This window comes from Echiichthys vipera (assembly GCF_963691815.1).
Source record: "Echiichthys vipera genome assembly, chromosome: 2".
Taxonomy (NCBI): domain Eukaryota; kingdom Metazoa; phylum Chordata; class Actinopteri; order Perciformes; family Trachinidae; genus Echiichthys; species Echiichthys vipera.
In genome coordinates this window covers 30,548,866-30,567,610 of record NC_139827.1, presented here as the reverse complement: position 1 = coordinate 30,567,610, position 18,745 = coordinate 30,548,866, and the positions used below count along the sequence as shown (strand labels likewise).

Here is an 18,745-nt window from a genome sequence, read left to right as displayed (position 1 = left end):
ACCCAGACTTAAGGAAGACATTACAAAGAGTTGTGATGGATGGACTAAACCATATTGTGCCTTTTGTAAGGGGTGAAAGGGCCCTCAAACAATCGCCACTATTTTTTGAAATACATAGACACTTATAAATTGGAAAACACAAAAAAAATATTTAATTCCAGGGTTCTGTCTTGGGTCCTCTCCTTTTCATCATCTACCTCCTACCTCTCATTCACATTTTCAGGAAATTTGGTATTCTATTTGTCTTCCAAGTTCTGGTTCTCTTATAACTTTCTCAAACTCAATAGCAAAATAACTGAAATTCTCCTTGTTGCCTCCAAATCAACTCTAGCCAAGTCTGACAACTTCTCTAAAAAAATCGACAACTATAACGTCCCTCCCTTCCCCCAAGTAAAGAGCCTGGTTGGTCATCCTCCACAGCACACTATCCTTTGCAGTGCACATCAATAATGTCACTCGGTCAGCATACTTCCACCTGCGCATCATCACCCCTCTACGCTCATCTTTCACACATATCATCACCGCCATCCTTCTCAATGCCCTGGTCACGTCCCATATAGATTATTGTAACTCTCTCCTTTCTGGTCTCCTTTCCAAGTTTCTCCATAAACTCCTACTGGTCCAGATTTCAGATCATCAACAGAACCCCTTCCATAAATCACTTCCCCCTGTCTTTCAACAACTCCACTGGCTCCCTATCAAATATCTCCTTCTCACTTTCAAGGCTCTTCACAACCTCCAATCTCAATACCTTTCTGGCCTCCTTAACACCTACACACCCTCTCGTACCATCCAGTCATCCTCCTCCATGCTCCTCACCACACCTCCTGCCTGCAGGTCTAGAGCCTTCTGCCATACAGCCCCCATGAACCATCAGAGAAACCATCTGACCACCTCTGCTGTTTTTTTATGTGGCTGTCTGTGCTCTTGTTTTTTCAATTGCTTGTTTTACTTCTGTAAGGTGACCTTGAGTGATGTAAAAGGCAGCCATAATTAGAATGAATTATTATTATTTTCTAGTTTGAGATCAGTATTTCTGACATGTACCTCTAATGTACTGTAAATATCTAATGATATCAAAAGAAAATATAAATCAATTATACACATATACATTTTTATCTATTCACATGATGTTACTACACTTCCAAAGGCCTGAAAAGTATTTGGTGTCACAAATGTTTGCTAAAACAGTAGTATGGCCGAAGCTGATGGTAATGTCGTTAGTTTTGTAGTTTTGGGGCCACAAATGTGAAACTCATAGTGGTGCTAGAGGAAAAGTCAGTAGGATTAATTTTCTGTGAAACCATTGGGATCCTGGTAATCACAAATGTCTGTACAAAATGAAATAGAATCCATCTCAGATATTTCAGTATCAATCAAAGTGCTGGACAAACTGACTAGAATTGGCTGGTCTATGTAGAGCCATGCCACTAGCCCGACTAGTAACCAACTGCAGCAGAAATGCAGTGGTGATGAGTGTCTCAATAATGTTTCCTCATTGTTCCCAGACTTGAGATTCAGTTAATAATAAACACAGAAATGACCATAGGTGACTTGGCTGGGAACCGGAGGGTTGCTGGTTTGAGTCCCTGTGTGGACCATGAATGGAGCATGGACTGGTGGCTGGAGAGGTGCCAGTTCATCTCCTGAGCACTGCCGATGTGCTGTTGAGCAAGGCACCGAACCCCCAACTGCTCGGGGCGCCGGTCACTGGCAGCGCCCTCGCTCTAACATCTCTCCATTAGTTACATGTATATAGGTCCTGTCTGTGCATGTGTGTGTATTTCGGGCCTGTGTGTGTGTTTGTGTGTGTGTAAAATGAAATTCTTCTTCTTCTTCATTATCTGTCAACAAAGCTTGTGAATCCACACTGTGTTGGCACTTGTATAGCAAAATCAAGGTGGCAGAGCTCCCCCAACTGCACTGACCATATTGTCCCAGAAGGTAGGAAAACAGTTTTTGGACACAGAAGTGAAGTATATGTTTGTAGTTAATGGTCTACAAACATTTAAGAGCACCAGTAAGTACCTTTGAAGGACTGCATAACACAGAGGGAAAAGCAACACATACCATTTAGTTCAATATGGCAGCACCATGACAAAGCTACTGTACTTGGCACACACTCAGACCGAAGCAAGCACAAGCAGCACAGTGGTCTGGGAGACATAAGGGTATTTATTGCGTCGAGAGAACACTGATGCATCTAAATGACCCACCAACTCCACAAATGAGTCTGGGAAAGCTGGACAGGCACAGAGAAGGGTACGCAAGACTGCCTTTCACGCTGACTCTTACCTGTAAATGTCTTTATGGATACCGTTTACTAACAGGGGCATTTTGGGGGGTAGTGTGTTGCTGTATCTACCTATGCCCCTGGTTGTACAAGTGGACATCGTGCATCGTAAAAGCAGGACAAGAAAAAAAATACAACTGCTGTGAGTGAACACATCAAATGCAAAAAAATAAAATGAAATATATTAATCAAAAAGGGCTTTGCCTTCTTTGAGGTCAGCCCCTGAGCAGGTCTCTAATCCCCTCACACAGTGATCAGTGTGTTGTGTGTTTCAATGAGACAGTTGTGGTGATAGACAAGAGTCAGACATAAAATTATGAGTGTGCTACTACTGCTCGATCCTGATGTGACACTTGTGACAATTGTGTCCATGCGTTTGCAAAAAAAGCAGACGTACACTCTACAGTATCTACAGTCCATAGAAGATAGCCAACACACTCTGTTTGCACTGAAAATGTCAACATTTAGTGTGTTAAGATGGAGTTGTTAAAGTATAGTGAGGATGGAAATGATGGTACAATGGTTTATTTTATGAAAATAAAGCTGAACGGTGGTTGTTGTCTTTTATTTCTTTTTACCTGTTTGTGTGCAGGCACTCGGCACTCCCGCCCCGGATAGACCTGTGCATCTCCAGGACCTCACTGTCATTGCCATGACGATGAACAGGTGAACAAATGAGAAACAACCCGAGGAAACACAACAGAAGAGGATGGCAACTCAGACAGGCAAAGTGGATTTATGAATGAGAGAAACCAGGAAATCATAATTCTGAGATTTCAATTAAGCCTGCATTCATGTTGCAGGGACTAGTTTCACACTGTTAGTAGTATTAGTAGAAATTAGATTGGCAATATGACATTACACACATTAATTAACTCAAACCGTATTAAACCTTTATGGTATCTAAGTAAATATTAGCAATTTTAAGTACATTATGGACCAGAGCCGCTGTCAGATCACTACTGAGTGACCCACTAGGAGCACTGATCCAATGTGCGTGCATTATGTTCTTGATCATCAAGTAAAGTCACCTAAAACCCCAGCCCACACCCGTGATCCCCACAGATCCCAACAAAAGATTACCTGTCCTCAGAGTACTCGTAGTCCGAATCCCCAGAGCGTTGGTGCTCTAATTGGGCGTTGTGGTAGCGGGAGGGGGAGTGGGAGTGGTGGCGGTTCTGGTGGATCTCATCCAGACTCCTGGTGAAATCAAAAATATCTAATGAAGTTATGGCTTTTATTCAGGTATGATATGATTCTTGGTCCATACTTAGTGATTCTGATGATTCATGATAAATGTTTACCCTTACTTTTGTTTGATCTGACACTCTTTATACACAGACAACCAGATCTGACATAATATGAAAGGATATAAAACAGTGTGATTTGATTCAAAAATATGATGGTCAATGCAGATGCCCTTGTCATGATTCCATCATGGCAGCCCTTCTCTCCTTTTTAGTCTCTGTGTTTTGTCTCCCTCTGTCTGTGTTTTCCTGTATATGCTCCCCTCTCTGGTGTTCCAGGCAGGTTGATCCAGGTCTGCCTCCCTGTATATTAAGCCGGACCTGAGTCTCATTCGGGGCCGGATCGTTATTCCAGATACTCCAGATGTATCATCAGCAGGAGCGGTAGTGTGTAGCGGGGCTGGCTTCACTCTTGTGTCAAAGTTTTTCCTTTCACTCCTCCGTGGACCTATTTGTGACTGTTCCTTGTGTTTTTTGCCCCAGTTGCCCGTCTCCCTGTCGATCTGCCTGCCAGCCTGCTTGCTTACCTGCCAGCCTGCCTCCCAGCTTACCCCCCTCCTGTGCTCATTCCCCAGTTTTTCCGAGTCCTGTCCATGTTTTCCCCCTCGTTCTCTGTGCACCCTTTGTGTAATGTAAGTTTCATTAAATCTGTTAAAACTGACTCCTGAGCTTCTTGTCTGCATTTGGGTCCAATCCTCCGTGTTTTCCCAGTCACCGTTTGTGACAGCCCTTGTGTTCATATCTGGACTCTAGTTAGGGAGGCTGAGATTTAGCATGCAATGTCATTGTGACTGAAACTTGCGCGTGAAACATTAAAAGCATTTCAGTGGCTCAAGGTACATGGGGATTGGAAAAAATGATTTACGATTGGCAATGATTGGCATTTTTGTTGAAAAGAGAAACTCAATTACTCTGTTGTTCTAATGGAAGTAGTATTATGGAAACGTATAGTATACTACATTTACAATGTGAGCCCTTGTAGTTAAACAGGCCATTTTCACAGCATAATTAAACCTATTTAAGGCCTGATACAAAAAACATTATACTCTTTATGTTTAGGTCATATCTCAGTGACAACATTGAGGGGGGTGAATGGAGGTTAAAGTTTATGAATAATCAGAGGCGTGGTCTCTTGAGGGACAGCTAGCCTCTGACCCTTACTTCTCCTCGGAGGTGTACGTCAGTCAGATGGACGTATCTCCCTCCCCCCAACGTCACATACATGCCCGTTTTTGGTAAGAGGAAATGAGGCGGAGATCTGATTTGTTCCCTTAACTTTTTTGGGCAGTGAAAAGCTGACCAACCGAGGAAGTGACATAATTTCTGAAAATAAGTAATTTGAATGCCCCAACTAAATGTAATAATACAACCCTTTTCTCTCCTAGAAAATTAATTAAACAACAAAGCTGCATCGTCAAATACCTTTCCAGGGGAACACATTGTTAACATTAACAAACTGCATCAACTCCCTGTCAGGGGGATGCTGCACTATCATCACTCGTACTAACTGAGACTGTTGCACACCGCTCAATAATCTGATTAAAAAGCTAAAATGTCCAACGACATGTAATCTGGTATGCATAACTGAACACCACTGAGATCATTGAAAGTCAGAAATTGAGTACACCTGTCTAACCCTAGTGTGTACCTTTTAGATACTGGCTGATGCTGGAATATTGTCACCACAGACAACACACACACTGTGCCACATTCTGGCAGGTGTTGCTGACCTTTGCATGGGCACATGTGCGGGCCGTGACCGGGCCCTGCAGGTGTCCTCGCGGTGAGGAGACACTGAGCGGGAGCGGTGCTGGATGGGCCGCTGCTGCTCAGGCACAGCCAACGTACTGCTCCGCTCTCTCTCCCTGGAGTTACGCTCTGCACCTACACACACAGATCAACCCCACACACAAGGGAGAGAAAAGCAGAATTCACACATACACACACACATTCATACAAACATGTTTGTCAATTCATGGATACATACATAGAGAAGCACAAACACACACACCCAGGCATTAGCTGTGTGTCCTTTGATCAGGACGCACCAGTTGTCAGCCCTGTGCTACTGACTACCACTACAGATGCCATTCTCTTACAGACTGTAGAACATCGCATCAGGATGTTTTACAGGCAAATGACCAGCTAGCAGTAAGGTTAACTAGCCATTTGAGCTAGCCGGAGTGGCTGACTGTTTCTGCAATGTCTCTGTCAAACCTGAGATCAGTGAGATTTGCATCTCTCAGTTTTAACCTCCATGGAGTGCCAGATGAGATGACAGTTCAGACTTTGAACCCCTCAGGGATACTTAACCACTACAGCTACAAAGAATAGGTCATATATAATCCACAAGATACGTGACAACACAAATGATACAACAAATGCATGAGATTATTATTTACAGAACATGTATTTGCTTCATTTTCTGACATAGATATAAATACATCCATGTAGACATGAAATAGAGTGCCTATGGCTTCTATCTGGTTCTATAAAACACTGCAGTCAGGGTTAACCACAAAAAAGGCACTGCAACATTATATAAGAGAATAATATACCCTACATTACCCTGTTAGTATGTCTATATGTTGTGCTTACAAACAACTGTTTTTTCTTCTTTTCTTTGGAAAAAGAAAATCTCACTAAACCAACTTTTTATAAAAATATATGAAATAGAGTTGCAAAGAGGAAGGAGATGTCGTGGGTATTCAGGGTTCCAGATATAAATTTAGGGTTCATTTTCTGCATAGGCAAAGTTAGAAGCACGTCCCATGCTTGAAACCCTCCAGGCTGAATGATCAGTGCAAACGTTTACAGAAAAATATCTGGTTCTTTGATAAAGAAAGTACATAAAAACTACACCTCCCAAAATGCAATATGGTAAGAAACATCTGTTCCCCTAGCTTAAAATTCTGTAACTTTGAGCAGAAGGTAGAGCTTAACCGTTGTATACAACTGGTTACACAATTTTCAGCTTTAAACTCCCTATTGGATTCTGGGTCAAAAGTGGATGAACTGAGCCACTATGACGTGTTTTGTTCTGCAATGAAGTATGTGTCATGATTTTTTAGAGATGTATTTATTTAATTTTTTGGCCTTTTAATGCCTTTATTAGAGAGACAGAAAGGAAAGCGGTGGAAAGAGACACACAGCAAAGGGCCACAGCTTGGACCCGACCCTGGACCACAGCAAAGGACTCAGCCCATATCGTGCGCACGCTCTGCCACGTCGAATAAAAGGAATATAATAAATACAATCTTGGCACTGTGTGTTTAGCCATCAAAACAACAAGGTTAGGTTGAGGAAAATATTGTGGTTTGGATTACAATACTGTAAGTACGTCTCTTATGTCTTATGGTTCCCTTTCACACCAGAGGGACATGAACGTTAAATCAACCGTGGTCTCCTGGGTCTAAGTCTGGTGTGTGTATGACCTAACTATCCAAGCGACGCATTTCAGGGCTGTTTATACTACGTCACTACAGTCAGTTAAAGCTGCATCACATCGAGACTATAGGGGCGCCAAATATATTTCATATCAACGTTTCTGTGGTTTGCAGAAATGTACAATGTCAACGTTACTTTCTGCTGGAGGTTTAAAAACTTGGGGAAAATCTGATTTCTCAGAAAAGAATAAGGCATGTATTAAAGTTATAGCCAGAACATAAACCTTTACACTATTATTACCTCATTACTTTTTATGTTGAGGAGCATTAAAGATATCATTAAAAGAAAGAGGGGAAAAAGGGAAAATTCAGAACCAACATTTCCTCCCACTTCACAACTGTACTGTGCACACACGAGCTCAGTGTTTGTTCAAAATAAGCATAGTGACGTTCAAATAAGTCGGGGATTGTGTAACTCTATCTAACACTCATTTAAACTCCTCATGTGGCGAACCATCTAGCATTTGGAAAAAAAACAAACCATAAAAAGGTATGGATATTTATCCAAGGTCCACATTCATCTGACAGGAAATGAAGCCACAGCAGAAACAGTCAAACAACAAAGCAGTTGTAGTGATTCTGTTGGCCAAAACAACAGACTCAACTTCCACTGTACATGATCAGTGTCCTTTTTAGTGAAGTCCGGGCAGGACTAGAAGCATGCGGGGGAATGGCAGGAAACTCAGTGAAATGGCAGTGAACAACTGTAGCTCTCCAGCCTAACATGCACTCAGTGCTTCCGTGTTTCTACGGCCCAGCAGAAGAGGAGAAACTGTTCACTGCAGCCTCGGTCAAGTACAGTGTGCACTGCTTAACTGCAGCACTATAACAGCTGTACACCCCAACACTGCTTTTAAAAATCTGCAGTCCAGTAGTAATATGATGAATTACAAAAGATTTGAAAACTTTTTCGCTGATAGAGCAAAGATTAAGAACTTAAGCCTAAAAGGAGAAACAGATGGAGCGAGGATGCAAAGAAGACGCTCTCTCACCCAGTGCTGGACACCTAGGAAATGCTCAGTAACCATGACCCCACCCACCTTTAGTCACTACCATCAAACCATCATCAAACTCTGTATCAATGATGCGATGAGACCCTGTCACACGTACATAACACACACACACAGGACAGGGTAAGGTTGAGAGGTTCTGTTGTCAGTCAGAGAGACACAAAAGAGAGATCTCAATAAAGGAAAGGTTAGCAACCACACACTCAGACGCACTGTAGGTTCACAAAACGGATCAAATCACACAGATTTAGATACACACAGCCTGGGAAAATACTGTATATTACCACACATACTCTGTAGTTTCTTGCTGGGGCTGTCTCCGTGGACGTGTCTGCGCGGGAGGTACGGGGAGGGCTGGGGCAGAGGTATAGAGGACATGTCATGTGTTTGTAGTTTATACCAATGAGGAATGTCGTCCAGCAGAGCCGTCTCTAACTCTATCAGGATCTGAGAGAGGACAGAGAAAGAAAGGGTGGAAGCAGATGGGGCAGATGAGTGAGCAACAGATACGACAGGTGGGATGGATCTACTTTTTCAGAGCTGTTCGAGTAGCTGTGCACTTGTGGAGACACTTGAAAAATTCCCAATGTCTTTTGGCATACAGTAGGACTGCCCCCAAGTAGTCGACCAAAATTTAATTAGTCCATTTGGTCGTAGGAAAAAAATAACAAACATTTGGAGCAGCGTCTTGTAAAAATTAAGTGAAAATCTATGTGACTGGCGGCTGGCCTAAAAGGCTGGAGGGCTTTTCATTTGAAGGACCAGATGCAGGAAGTCGGGACACTCACTCACTGTCAGTGTTTTATTGTTTTTTTACCCGCTAGGTCCCTTCCATCACGGTTAGACAGTCAACTATTATTAGCCAATCATGTCGGAAAAGACGTCTTAAATATGGGATCACTTTGAAGAGAACAAGGATGACCCCTAGAAGGTCACATGCAAACTTTGCTAGAAGAACTTCGCCTATCACTCGTCCTCGACGTACATGATCTACCGCCTAAACATGTAAGTAACGTTAGCCTAGCTACCTGAACATGTTCCCACAGTCTCTTTGCTGATTTTTTCTGACACATTCAGAAGGCGGCAGACGTATAGCAAGCGTCTGTGCGCACATTTTAAAAAAATGGTTATTAATTATGTTAAATTATGTTATTCAGTTGCTGAGGCTATACTTGGGGGGGTGTGTATATATATGTGCGTCGTCGATTAGTCGACTAATCGCTCTTAATGGCGACCACTGGTCGAACCAAGAGAATCCTTGGTCGGGAGCAGCCCTAATATACAGAGGCCCTCATCAGAAGTCACTGATGATGAGTTGTGACAAGTTCAACCAAGTAGACTTTTCCTTTTTTTAATAATTTATTATGAATAATATTATTAGCCAGTATTTCAATGATTCTCAGTGTGGCACTCCTTCAGGGGGGCCGTGAGAAATATTTCTATTAATGTTGTTTATTTTTTTACAAAAGGCTTCATAGTTCAACACACAATTTATTATTATTATACATTTCATTCTAATCCAACAAATCTGTAAATTTTAGAATCTGCAAATATGTTTAGTACATGTCTAATATCTTTCCAATACATTTCTCCTGTGTTGTTGTTCTTTCGTATAACTAAGACTATAGGTGTGTTACAAACAGGCTACATCAAATTATTCCAAGGGACATAGAGTGTGTAAAAATGGAAAACCTCTGGATTAGAGAATGGACTGAAAATGTAAATACAAACGTATTATACAGTCTATGTTGTGTTTCAGAAATATAATCCCTTCTTTCCTATCATATTTATAATCCCACGATCCCTCCAAGCACCACGTTGGAAAACTCTCATTAATGAGTGTTTTATAAACTTGTGTTGTGTTGACTAGCATTGCTCACACCCCCATGGTGGTACTGTAAACTCTAGTCAACATCTCAAAGTTAACATCTGCATCAAATGCATCTGGGGACTGGCTGAAATGATTTGTTGGACAAAAATGTCAAGAGGTGCTCTGGTAAGGTCGAGGTGCTGACCATGAAATTGCAAACATCCCTGTAACAACCCTCTCCACTATCAACTCTCAATCATATACGTGGCACAAAGATTCAGTTAAGTGCAGGAAAAGCAGATTATAATACAGACTTTAATAACATTACATTATATTCCTGTTTATGGTTTAATCTGGAAAATCACCCTGACACAGAAGCAATGTTATACAGGTTATTTAGCAGCCACAGCTCTATCTGCACATTATAGCAGTATAAAAAGTATATATGTATAGGCTATCATGTGTGTCCTACCTCTCCCAAGAATTCACTCTCCTCCTCCTGGACTCTGGGCTGGTCCCAGACTGTGATCTCTAGCATCCGTTCTCTGAAGTCCCGCCGGTGAACGTGGGAATATAAGAAGGTCTGGTTCCACTTGGGCTCAGCGCTCTTCTTCACCGTTTTAGTCCGCCGTTTACTCTTATCACTAGAACAAGGGTGCGAACACACAAAGTTTAGATTACATGGCATGTTAGTGACACTTAATATGATGAAAATCTTCATGCTGCAAATTAAAACTTTAAGATTAAGCAGATAGCTATTCCTATGATTATATTCCCTTACTGGTGAAACAGTATGATGCCTTTTTGTCATGTAGGGAATTATTGTACTTGTGAGATGGACCTGTAAAATAAAAGAAAACGAATACAATGAGCTTACCTCCTATCAGGTAGGAAGTACATCTTGACATAGGGGTTCCGAGGTCGTCCATCTGGTCGGGGTGGCAGGTCTATGGCTTGAAGGACGTTGACGATCAACTGATGGCCCACTTTGTCGTACCACATCTTCACCTGCAGAAATGTGTGAAGACTGTTAGTCTCTATTCATATTTATATCCATTCACATGATCCACGTACATCCTCTTCCAGATACTCACAGAGAGCTGCCCAGGCAGTACCAGAGGAAGGTCTCGGAGGGTCCCAGGGCTGGTAGGAGACATCACTGATATAGAGGGTCGGTCCATCTTCTGTGACTCAAAGGAACTGGAGCCTGCTGTTAGTTACAGTGTTGTTAGAAATCAGAGAAAAGAGTACAATATGTACGATATATATATATATATATATATATATATATATATATATATCATGTGTGAAATAAATAATTTACAAATGAAATTTACTGAGAGTATTTTCTCATTTTACAAAGAACTTTAGTGTAAATGAACATAACGGGCAAAAATCAGAGAGTAGAACCTGGTCTCAATTATGAAAATATTGCCAAAATGCTGTTCAGCCACTGTTTTTATACAAAGCGATTGAAACTATATAGATTAATATACCGTTTATGACATTTTTATATTGTTGTCTCATATATATATATGGTCGTCCGACTGAGGGATAAGACAATTTTGATTATAAAACACTTTTCAGCTGATGTTTCCTCAGTTATTTTAGCTACAATTTTCTGAGAAATTTGAGTTAATGTGTTTGTTTTAGACAGCAATTGTTTATGACGATATGTTGATATATATGATTTTATCACTATATGATACTATTGCAAGCCAATATAGGCTTATAATAAATTACTGCCCAGCTCTAAAATCAACTCCACTCTGAAATATAAAGAGTATTATTCTCTCTAGAAGCTCCTCACATATGAAGTAAATAATGACAATAACATATACAGCAAAAAGCTGCACATACATTGCCTCTAGAAAGTCATGATACCCTTTTGAAATAGTCACTTTTTTGTTTTACAGCCTGAAAGTATAATACATAAAAAAAATTGTTTCCAGCGTGATTTACACATTTTGCCTTACAACACTCAAGTGAAACTCTTTTTTTCAAAATTTCTGAAAAATGGATAAAAAAATGAAAAACTAGGATAGCAGGGTTGGAAAAGAAATCTAGTAAGTATAAACACTTACTAGATTCTAGAGGCGGGTGGGAGGACTCTGGGATTCTTGGGATGTCTCTGTAAAAAGCAAAATAGAGTCAGTGAATACTTATGCAAATGTTCAGAATATACATCAACATACTTGCAATATAAAGAAGACACAGTTATGTCTCAAGTGCACATTCATCTTTAGAAAATGAATGAGTATAAGGCTCGTGTCATCAAACAGCTGCATGGTAGAAGAAAAGCAAGCAGTAAATCAAATACACATTTACAACATGTTGGGTAATAGAGGAAAGGACAGCTGGAAAAAAGGGATTCAACTCGTGGATCTCAGGATGTCATGGGAGGCATGAGGGGAAGGGGCTTCACTCATTAAATCAACACTACTTACTGATATGCTCTATACACTTTTCTCAAGAAGTTTTTGGACATAATTCGGTGGATAGAGCTTTAAAATAAAGGGAGGAGACATATCAAAAGTGTCTGTCAATGCCTTCACTCAAGCACTTAATTGAAAATTATTACATTACATCAAAAACATTATTCTTACCCTATAGGTCTTGAGACAACTATTTCAACTTGAGGTTCAGCCTTGGATTCAAGAATGATGTTGTACACTTCTTTCTTAGTCGCTCCCGGCAACGACTTTCCATTCCACTGTAGCACCTCGTCACCTGGAACCAAGATGGCCGTCATACACAATGATGATCCAGCCTGAGGCTCAGTACATTTGACTAGAAAAGCCAGGTACTAACAGAGAACATTTTTGGGACGTTTGTGGAAATGAATAGCTTCTGAATTGGTGCTTCTTTTTGCAGCAGTTGACTGATATCTGAATGCTAACGCTGCTATCAACAATGTGCTACTACTTTGTTTAACCTGCCAACATTGATACAAGACACTTTTTGCCCTTTTCCAACAAGGCCACATTGTGTTGGCTTACAACTAAAAGCAATCTAAGACATATCACCTTAATAACATTCAACATTTGTAGGCTGCTAAATTTGAATTCCAAGCAAAATAGCTTTAGAAAGTGGAAGCTAATTAGCCTAGCTTGCTAATGTTAGCACTGATTCCCACTAGATGTTACTATTTGGTCATGTTATTAAAAACCTGCTCAGTCATCTGCAGCTCCTGCACACTACCCACATTAAACAAAGGAGAGGTGCAATATGTGGTGATGACAAATGACCAAACTGTCAAAACTCACTGTAACTGGTAATTCTGTTACCTCACCTCTCCATATGTTACCACATGATTGGAATCACGAATCAGTAGCAAAGGGAGTGCTCAGATCACAGATAAGACTCGTGCTAGGCTTTCACAGGCAGCTGTGATAGAGGCAGAACAGTTGAATTCATTCCCTATGAGAAGAGCGGTATGAGTGAAGTCTGCGGACAGCGGCGGAAGTGTCGATATGTTCAGCGCTCTGTCCGCTCTCCAAAGGTGACTCTTGCAGAGCATTAGCCAGTGAGAGTTCAGATTCTTGAACATGCCTCCAATATATTCTCCTGTGTACATGTTATATTTACAATTATACGCAAATTGAGAGAAAAATGGATGACTACAGTGATGTTAAATTAAAAAATATAGCTTGAGTTTGAGGGTTTCCCAGGCAGTTGGTATTCCTGGTGAGTTTTTATATTTTGTCATTTATTTAGCAGTAGCATCGTATCAATGACAATGTTAGCTAGTTGCTAGTAATACATAGGATCTTTCTACGATCCATGACGCATGTGGATATGAGAAAACAGACTGTGCAAGTAACTAAACACAACTGTTTGAACTTCAAAGTGTGTAATTGGTGTAGAAAACTAACCAAACAGTTTGTGATAGACCAGATAGAAACATAAAAAATCATGTATCAACACCACCAAAACCAACGCGAAATGTTGGCAAAAAAAAGTGTACACTGTTGGCAACATGTTGTGCTGACACAATTCCACTTGTGATGTGCTGCGTGTTATCGATAGAGCAGAGTTGAAAAGAGGTTCCTGTGAAAATCCAGCGCGAGCAATGCAAAACTGTCGGCCCACACTGCCTGTGTGTTCAGTGTCCACAGCAACACAGATATATTCATTTCAGCCTGCCTCTACAGATCTTCATGATTTAACACTTATCAACCATGTATACATAAAGTACAGTAGCTGCTGCTTAGAAACAATATGTCCACACCTGCTCGTAGGTGTCCCACTACATCTGCAAGGCTGCCTTTCTTGACTTTGGTGATGAATGCCCCAAGTCTCCCTGTCTCTGTCATCTTCCCTCCTACCACCTGCACACAAAGGAGAATGGTAAGAACAGAGGGTCATGTTAGCATTTTCCTTTTCTCTGTCGGATTCAGTAATTGCTACTCTGTACTACATATATGTTGAGAAATACTATTTATTTTTATTTCCAGTTTAAACTTATCTAGTACTTAAAGTGTAACTTCCCTGCAAAATAATCCCATGGTCTTCTTTGGCACTTACATACATCAAATTTTATTTTTTTGTGTAGAACTATTAACGGAGAAATCCGCTAGAGTCGTTAACAGCCGGACGTGGCTAACACTGTTTAGCTCGGGGCAGTAGGGTGAAGGCATTAAAACGTCTTTTTTAACCACTAATACTGCTGAAAATAACACCAAACCTCTGCAGCAGCATGAAAAGAGTCCCTACACATAAAACAAAGCACCAATGGGCTCCTTCCTTTTGGATTGACTTTGGTGAATAACTTGAATGGACTTTACTATGAAAGGGGCTGGTAGCAGGAACAGTTAGTAAGTCTTTCAAAACACTCTTTTAATAAACTCTGGGTTCACTAACTACATTGTGGTGGCTTCATTTTATGCGTAGGGACTCTTTACATTTACTGTAATTTTGAGCAGTATTAGTTGTGTTGTGGAAATAGATTCTTCAATAAAGATCAACAAACAGGATCAGCTTTTTCTCCGTGGTTTATTTTGCCAAAGCATTTTCCTCTGCAGACAAAAATACGTTCATCCCTAAATCCTCACAAAGTTAGAGTCTAGCAGAGAATGACGACGTGCCCAAACTCGCACAGTCTTTTAGGGAGATGGACAGGACGCGAATAGCCTTGGTTGGGTGACGTCTTTAGACCAAACAAAAACATGCCTTAGACATTACAATTCTGAACATTCTGAACCTCTGTCATCACAAGGTCTCTAACACAGGGTACAGATGCACAAATATGCCAATATCTCATCATGAGTTAGTTATTTGCATTATCCATTGAGAAGGTGAGACAGAGGAGACACTGAACTGTGTCTGACCTGACAAAACTATGATTATGAATTACAAATATCCAAAATTCCCACAACAGTGGTTAAAAAAAGATTTAATGCCTTCACCGTACTGCCCCGAGCTAATCACTGTTAGCTACATCCGAATGTTAGTGACTCTACCGTATTTCTCTTGTCTCGATGGCTTATTTGATGTATATTAGTGCTGATTACCTTAACTGATGTTAAAACAAACACTAACAGAGTATTTAGAAAGCTAGCTGTGAGCCGGGTCTGAATGTGATTGACTCCCTGCTTACCTTTAGGCCGAGGAGGGAGCCAGCCTCACGGGGCATTGCCGACCTCTTGCTCAGAGTGATACGTCCGATGAGGTGGTCACCCTCTTTGGACGGCTGCCATGTAACTGGATGCTGCAGTAAAAGTTATGAGGCATGGCGAAGGAGGGGAGGGAAGAATTTAGACAACACAGAGGAAGGAACGAAAGAGTAAATGTCCTGTATGTAGACATAACTATTTTGATTAAGTTTTTGTTAATGCATTTAAGGATTTGTGTGTTTGCATGTGTTTGTGAGTTGCTGTAAGTAATCAGGGCGGAGGCTGCACAATAAGGCTCTGAATCTGTCATGCTTTGCAGGAACTTACATGCCACACTGTTGGATCTAGGGAATGACAGTCCCAGTCACCTGCACAGAGAAAGAGAAAGAGGGGTTACTTGGCCTCTGTCCGGACCCAGGAGACACATCTTTTATGTTCAGTAAAATTAAATCATTCTGTATGGTTTTAGTTGCACGTATGAGAAGCTATGGAAAATAGATGATTCTGACACAGTTTGGGGCAGTGTCGTCATGGCCTCTCTTTGTCATTGTCTTCCTATCCTTCTTATACATCTTTTCAGCAGGGCATCAAATACAGATGCTTTGTCTGTAAGTGCTTCAGAAGTAACAGAGACTAAGCCAGTGCAGAGGAGGTAGAGGTGGTCGATGGTTCAAGCAAACACAGGAATTTCACTCAGGAGAGCATGGTTCATGTCCAGTCAAGTCATACCAAGGGATCCTGAGCAAATGCCCATATGGGACGAGTTGGGATGAGGACGGGTAAATCGTTTCCAACTGGCACACTGGTCGCTTTTATATTATTATTATTTTTAAAATATACAGTAGATTGGGAATGCCCAGGGGTACACTCCATATGCCAACCACATGGACCATCTCATACTGTATGTATATATTATATGTGTTTTTCAAAGGATCCAGCTCCTCAATCAAACCTGAACCAGCTTTAAATAGCCTATTGATTTATTAATGTATTGACACGCTTTGTTTTCTTCGTTATAGATTTTTTTTTTTTTTGTATTTTTCTTTAAAATTGCATGTTAGACAGAAGGAAATTGCAACACAAAGACTTATAAGCTATAGAATAATGGTACTGAGAATAGCTAATAAAAATGTCATTACAGAACCACAGCTTTAAACTTCATTCATAATCAGACTGATTCCCTGTACTTGCCAGTCCAAAACACATGCCAGTGCCTGGCCAGAGACACCAGAGTATCCCAGCTCTCATTAACACTGACAGATGGTCGGCTCGAGCAGAAGAACTAACTGGCCCGGCTTTAGACCAGAGAAGCCTGTGAGATTTGTGGACACTTTTCCACCACAGGAAGGAAACAACAGCAAGATGACATCAGATGGGGATTTAAAAGACTTTGAGGAACTTCAGTTTCAAAGTAAGCGAAATGTTTGAGCCTGGCACAGAGCGAGATGAATGATTTAATGGAGGTTTCTGGCAAAAGAGAGCAGGGATGGAAAGAATCCAGCTTAAACTTCATGGGAGTTTTGGTAATATTCAATGGGATCAAATGCAAAGGTGATTGCTATGGAGAAAATCAGAAAGAAGTAGTAGTAGTAGACATGACTCCAGTGCTGCTAATCTGAAACCTGAACGTCCACTGGGAATACTTGGGAGGATAAATGTTGACGCCACAGTTAAGAACTACTGAGTAGGGGTTTTGGTTTTGGAGAATGAACACGCTGGGAGGATTACAAAATCTGGGCTGCTCTTCTAACTGATGCTACATCAAAGCATCAGCTCTCAGCAGGTATTAACGTAGTATTGTTCTTGATAAACAGTGTGTGTGTGTGTGTGTGTGTGTGTGTGTGTGTGTGTGTGTGTGTGTGTGTATGTGTGCGTGTGTGTGTGTGCGTGTGTGTGTGTGTGTGTGCATGTATGTGTGTGTTTGTGTGTGTCATAGAGGCTGTGCTCTTCATCTGCTCCATCTGCTATGTCACCAGTTGCAGTCACTAAAATGAACAAGCTCAAAAAAATCCCTCCAACATGATACTTTTAAAAATATATAAAAACTAACTACATAACAGCATGTGCTGATTTGGTGTTACTCTTTATACATCTTTACTGTAATTTAACACCATTTACAAATTCAATTCTGTCATTTTCAACCAGGTGTTTTCAACCAATTTACCCTTAAATCCTTTATATACATATTCTGGACCAGACATGAGAATGAGAATCTGTATCATCGTCAAACAGCCTGTACACCAGTTTTCCCAGGGACAGAGGGACTTTCTGGTTTTAGTTTTTTAGCATTTTTAGCATTCCCATTGATATATCATCTTGTGGCTGTATATTTTCTACACATCACCTCAGAGAGAGTTGGGTAATACAGGATGTGGTAGCAATTCTCAGGAAGTAAAATGTTCTTTTTGATTGTATTTTTTGAAAAAAAGGATTTATGGAGTATTGTTTGTAGTTTTGAAAACCCAAATGAGGCTGGTTTTATTAATTTTTTTTAAAACTAAAAAGAACCACCCTCAACAACCACAACAAGATCTGGCAGATCCCAGCCTGAATACAAACCATCATTATACAGTCTATGATACAAACCAGGCTGACGATCCCATATCAGCTCCTATTCACTATTCATTAGCACTTTGTGATTGCTTTTAATAATGAAAAGTGCTTTATAAATCTAATGTATTATTTGTATTATTATTATTATTATTATTATTATTATTATTATTATTATTATTATTATTATTATTATTATTATTATTATTATTCATGAACTGGTTACAAAACCATATGGGGGAACTTAGCACCCTTGGTTAGTTTAATGGTATTACATGCAATAGATCTCATAGTATTTCAAATGTATTCACAATCACTCGCTCACTTTTTTGTGATGCACAATTGTACTACTTCACTATGTAACCTTTAAGTTTTTACACAGTATATAAGGCTGCACTCTATAAATGAGACTGCTGTTTAATCAGTGCTATTCAAAGCATTGTATTCTGTATTTATTTAAGTTTAACACATCATCCCATCTTCATCTGAATTGGGGTTGTATTTAAGAACATTGCCTACAAGTCGGTGAGGTTGTATTTTCTACATTCTTCCTGTAAGAAATTTTATGAACCCTTACGTGACTAAAATGTCCAAGTTCCTGCTGCTTTCAGCACAGACAGTTGAGACTTTAAATTGTTTATAATCGGTTATCAGCGTGATATCTTGTCAGATTAATTTGTGGTCTGCAGAGAAAATAGACCACAGAGCAAAATATAGCTGCGCATGGGCACCATCATGAAGCAGGCTGCACTTTCTGGGGACTTGGGATGCCCC

The 18,745-nt window shown here is 40.5% G+C and overlaps 1 protein-coding gene across 8 annotated transcripts in view; it reads right to left on the bottom strand.

Annotated features, from left to right (window-relative positions):
• Positions 1–18,745, bottom strand: part of rims1b (regulating synaptic membrane exocytosis 1b) — a gene marked incomplete at its 5' end in the record, with an annotated part of 94,159 nt that overhangs the window by 22,004 nt on the left and 53,410 nt on the right. For 4 of the 8 annotated variants that reach the window (XM_083923292.1, XM_083923296.1, XM_083923293.1 and 1 more), the window contains 13 exons: positions 2,872–2,934; positions 3,377–3,493; positions 5,271–5,424; positions 8,027–8,083; positions 8,290–8,443; positions 10,279–10,450; positions 10,684–10,814; positions 10,901–11,016; positions 11,891–11,937; positions 12,413–12,536; positions 14,038–14,137; positions 15,406–15,516; positions 15,749–15,789. In XM_083923292.1, coding sequence (XP_083779418.1) covers positions 2,872–2,934; positions 3,377–3,493; positions 5,271–5,424; positions 8,027–8,083; positions 8,290–8,443; positions 10,279–10,450; positions 10,684–10,814; positions 10,901–11,016; positions 11,891–11,937; positions 12,413–12,536; positions 14,038–14,137; positions 15,406–15,516; positions 15,749–15,789 — 1,387 coding nt within the window. Of the gene's footprint in view, positions 1–2,295; positions 2,374–2,871; positions 2,935–3,376; positions 3,494–5,270; positions 5,425–8,026; positions 8,084–8,289; positions 8,444–10,278; positions 10,451–10,683; positions 10,815–10,900; positions 11,017–11,890; positions 11,938–12,253; positions 12,311–12,412; positions 12,537–14,037; positions 14,138–15,405; positions 15,517–15,748; positions 15,790–18,745 lie in introns of all 8 variants that reach the window. The other 4 variants (XM_083923290.1, XM_083923291.1, XM_083923289.1 and 1 more) reach the window with 3 other exon arrangements.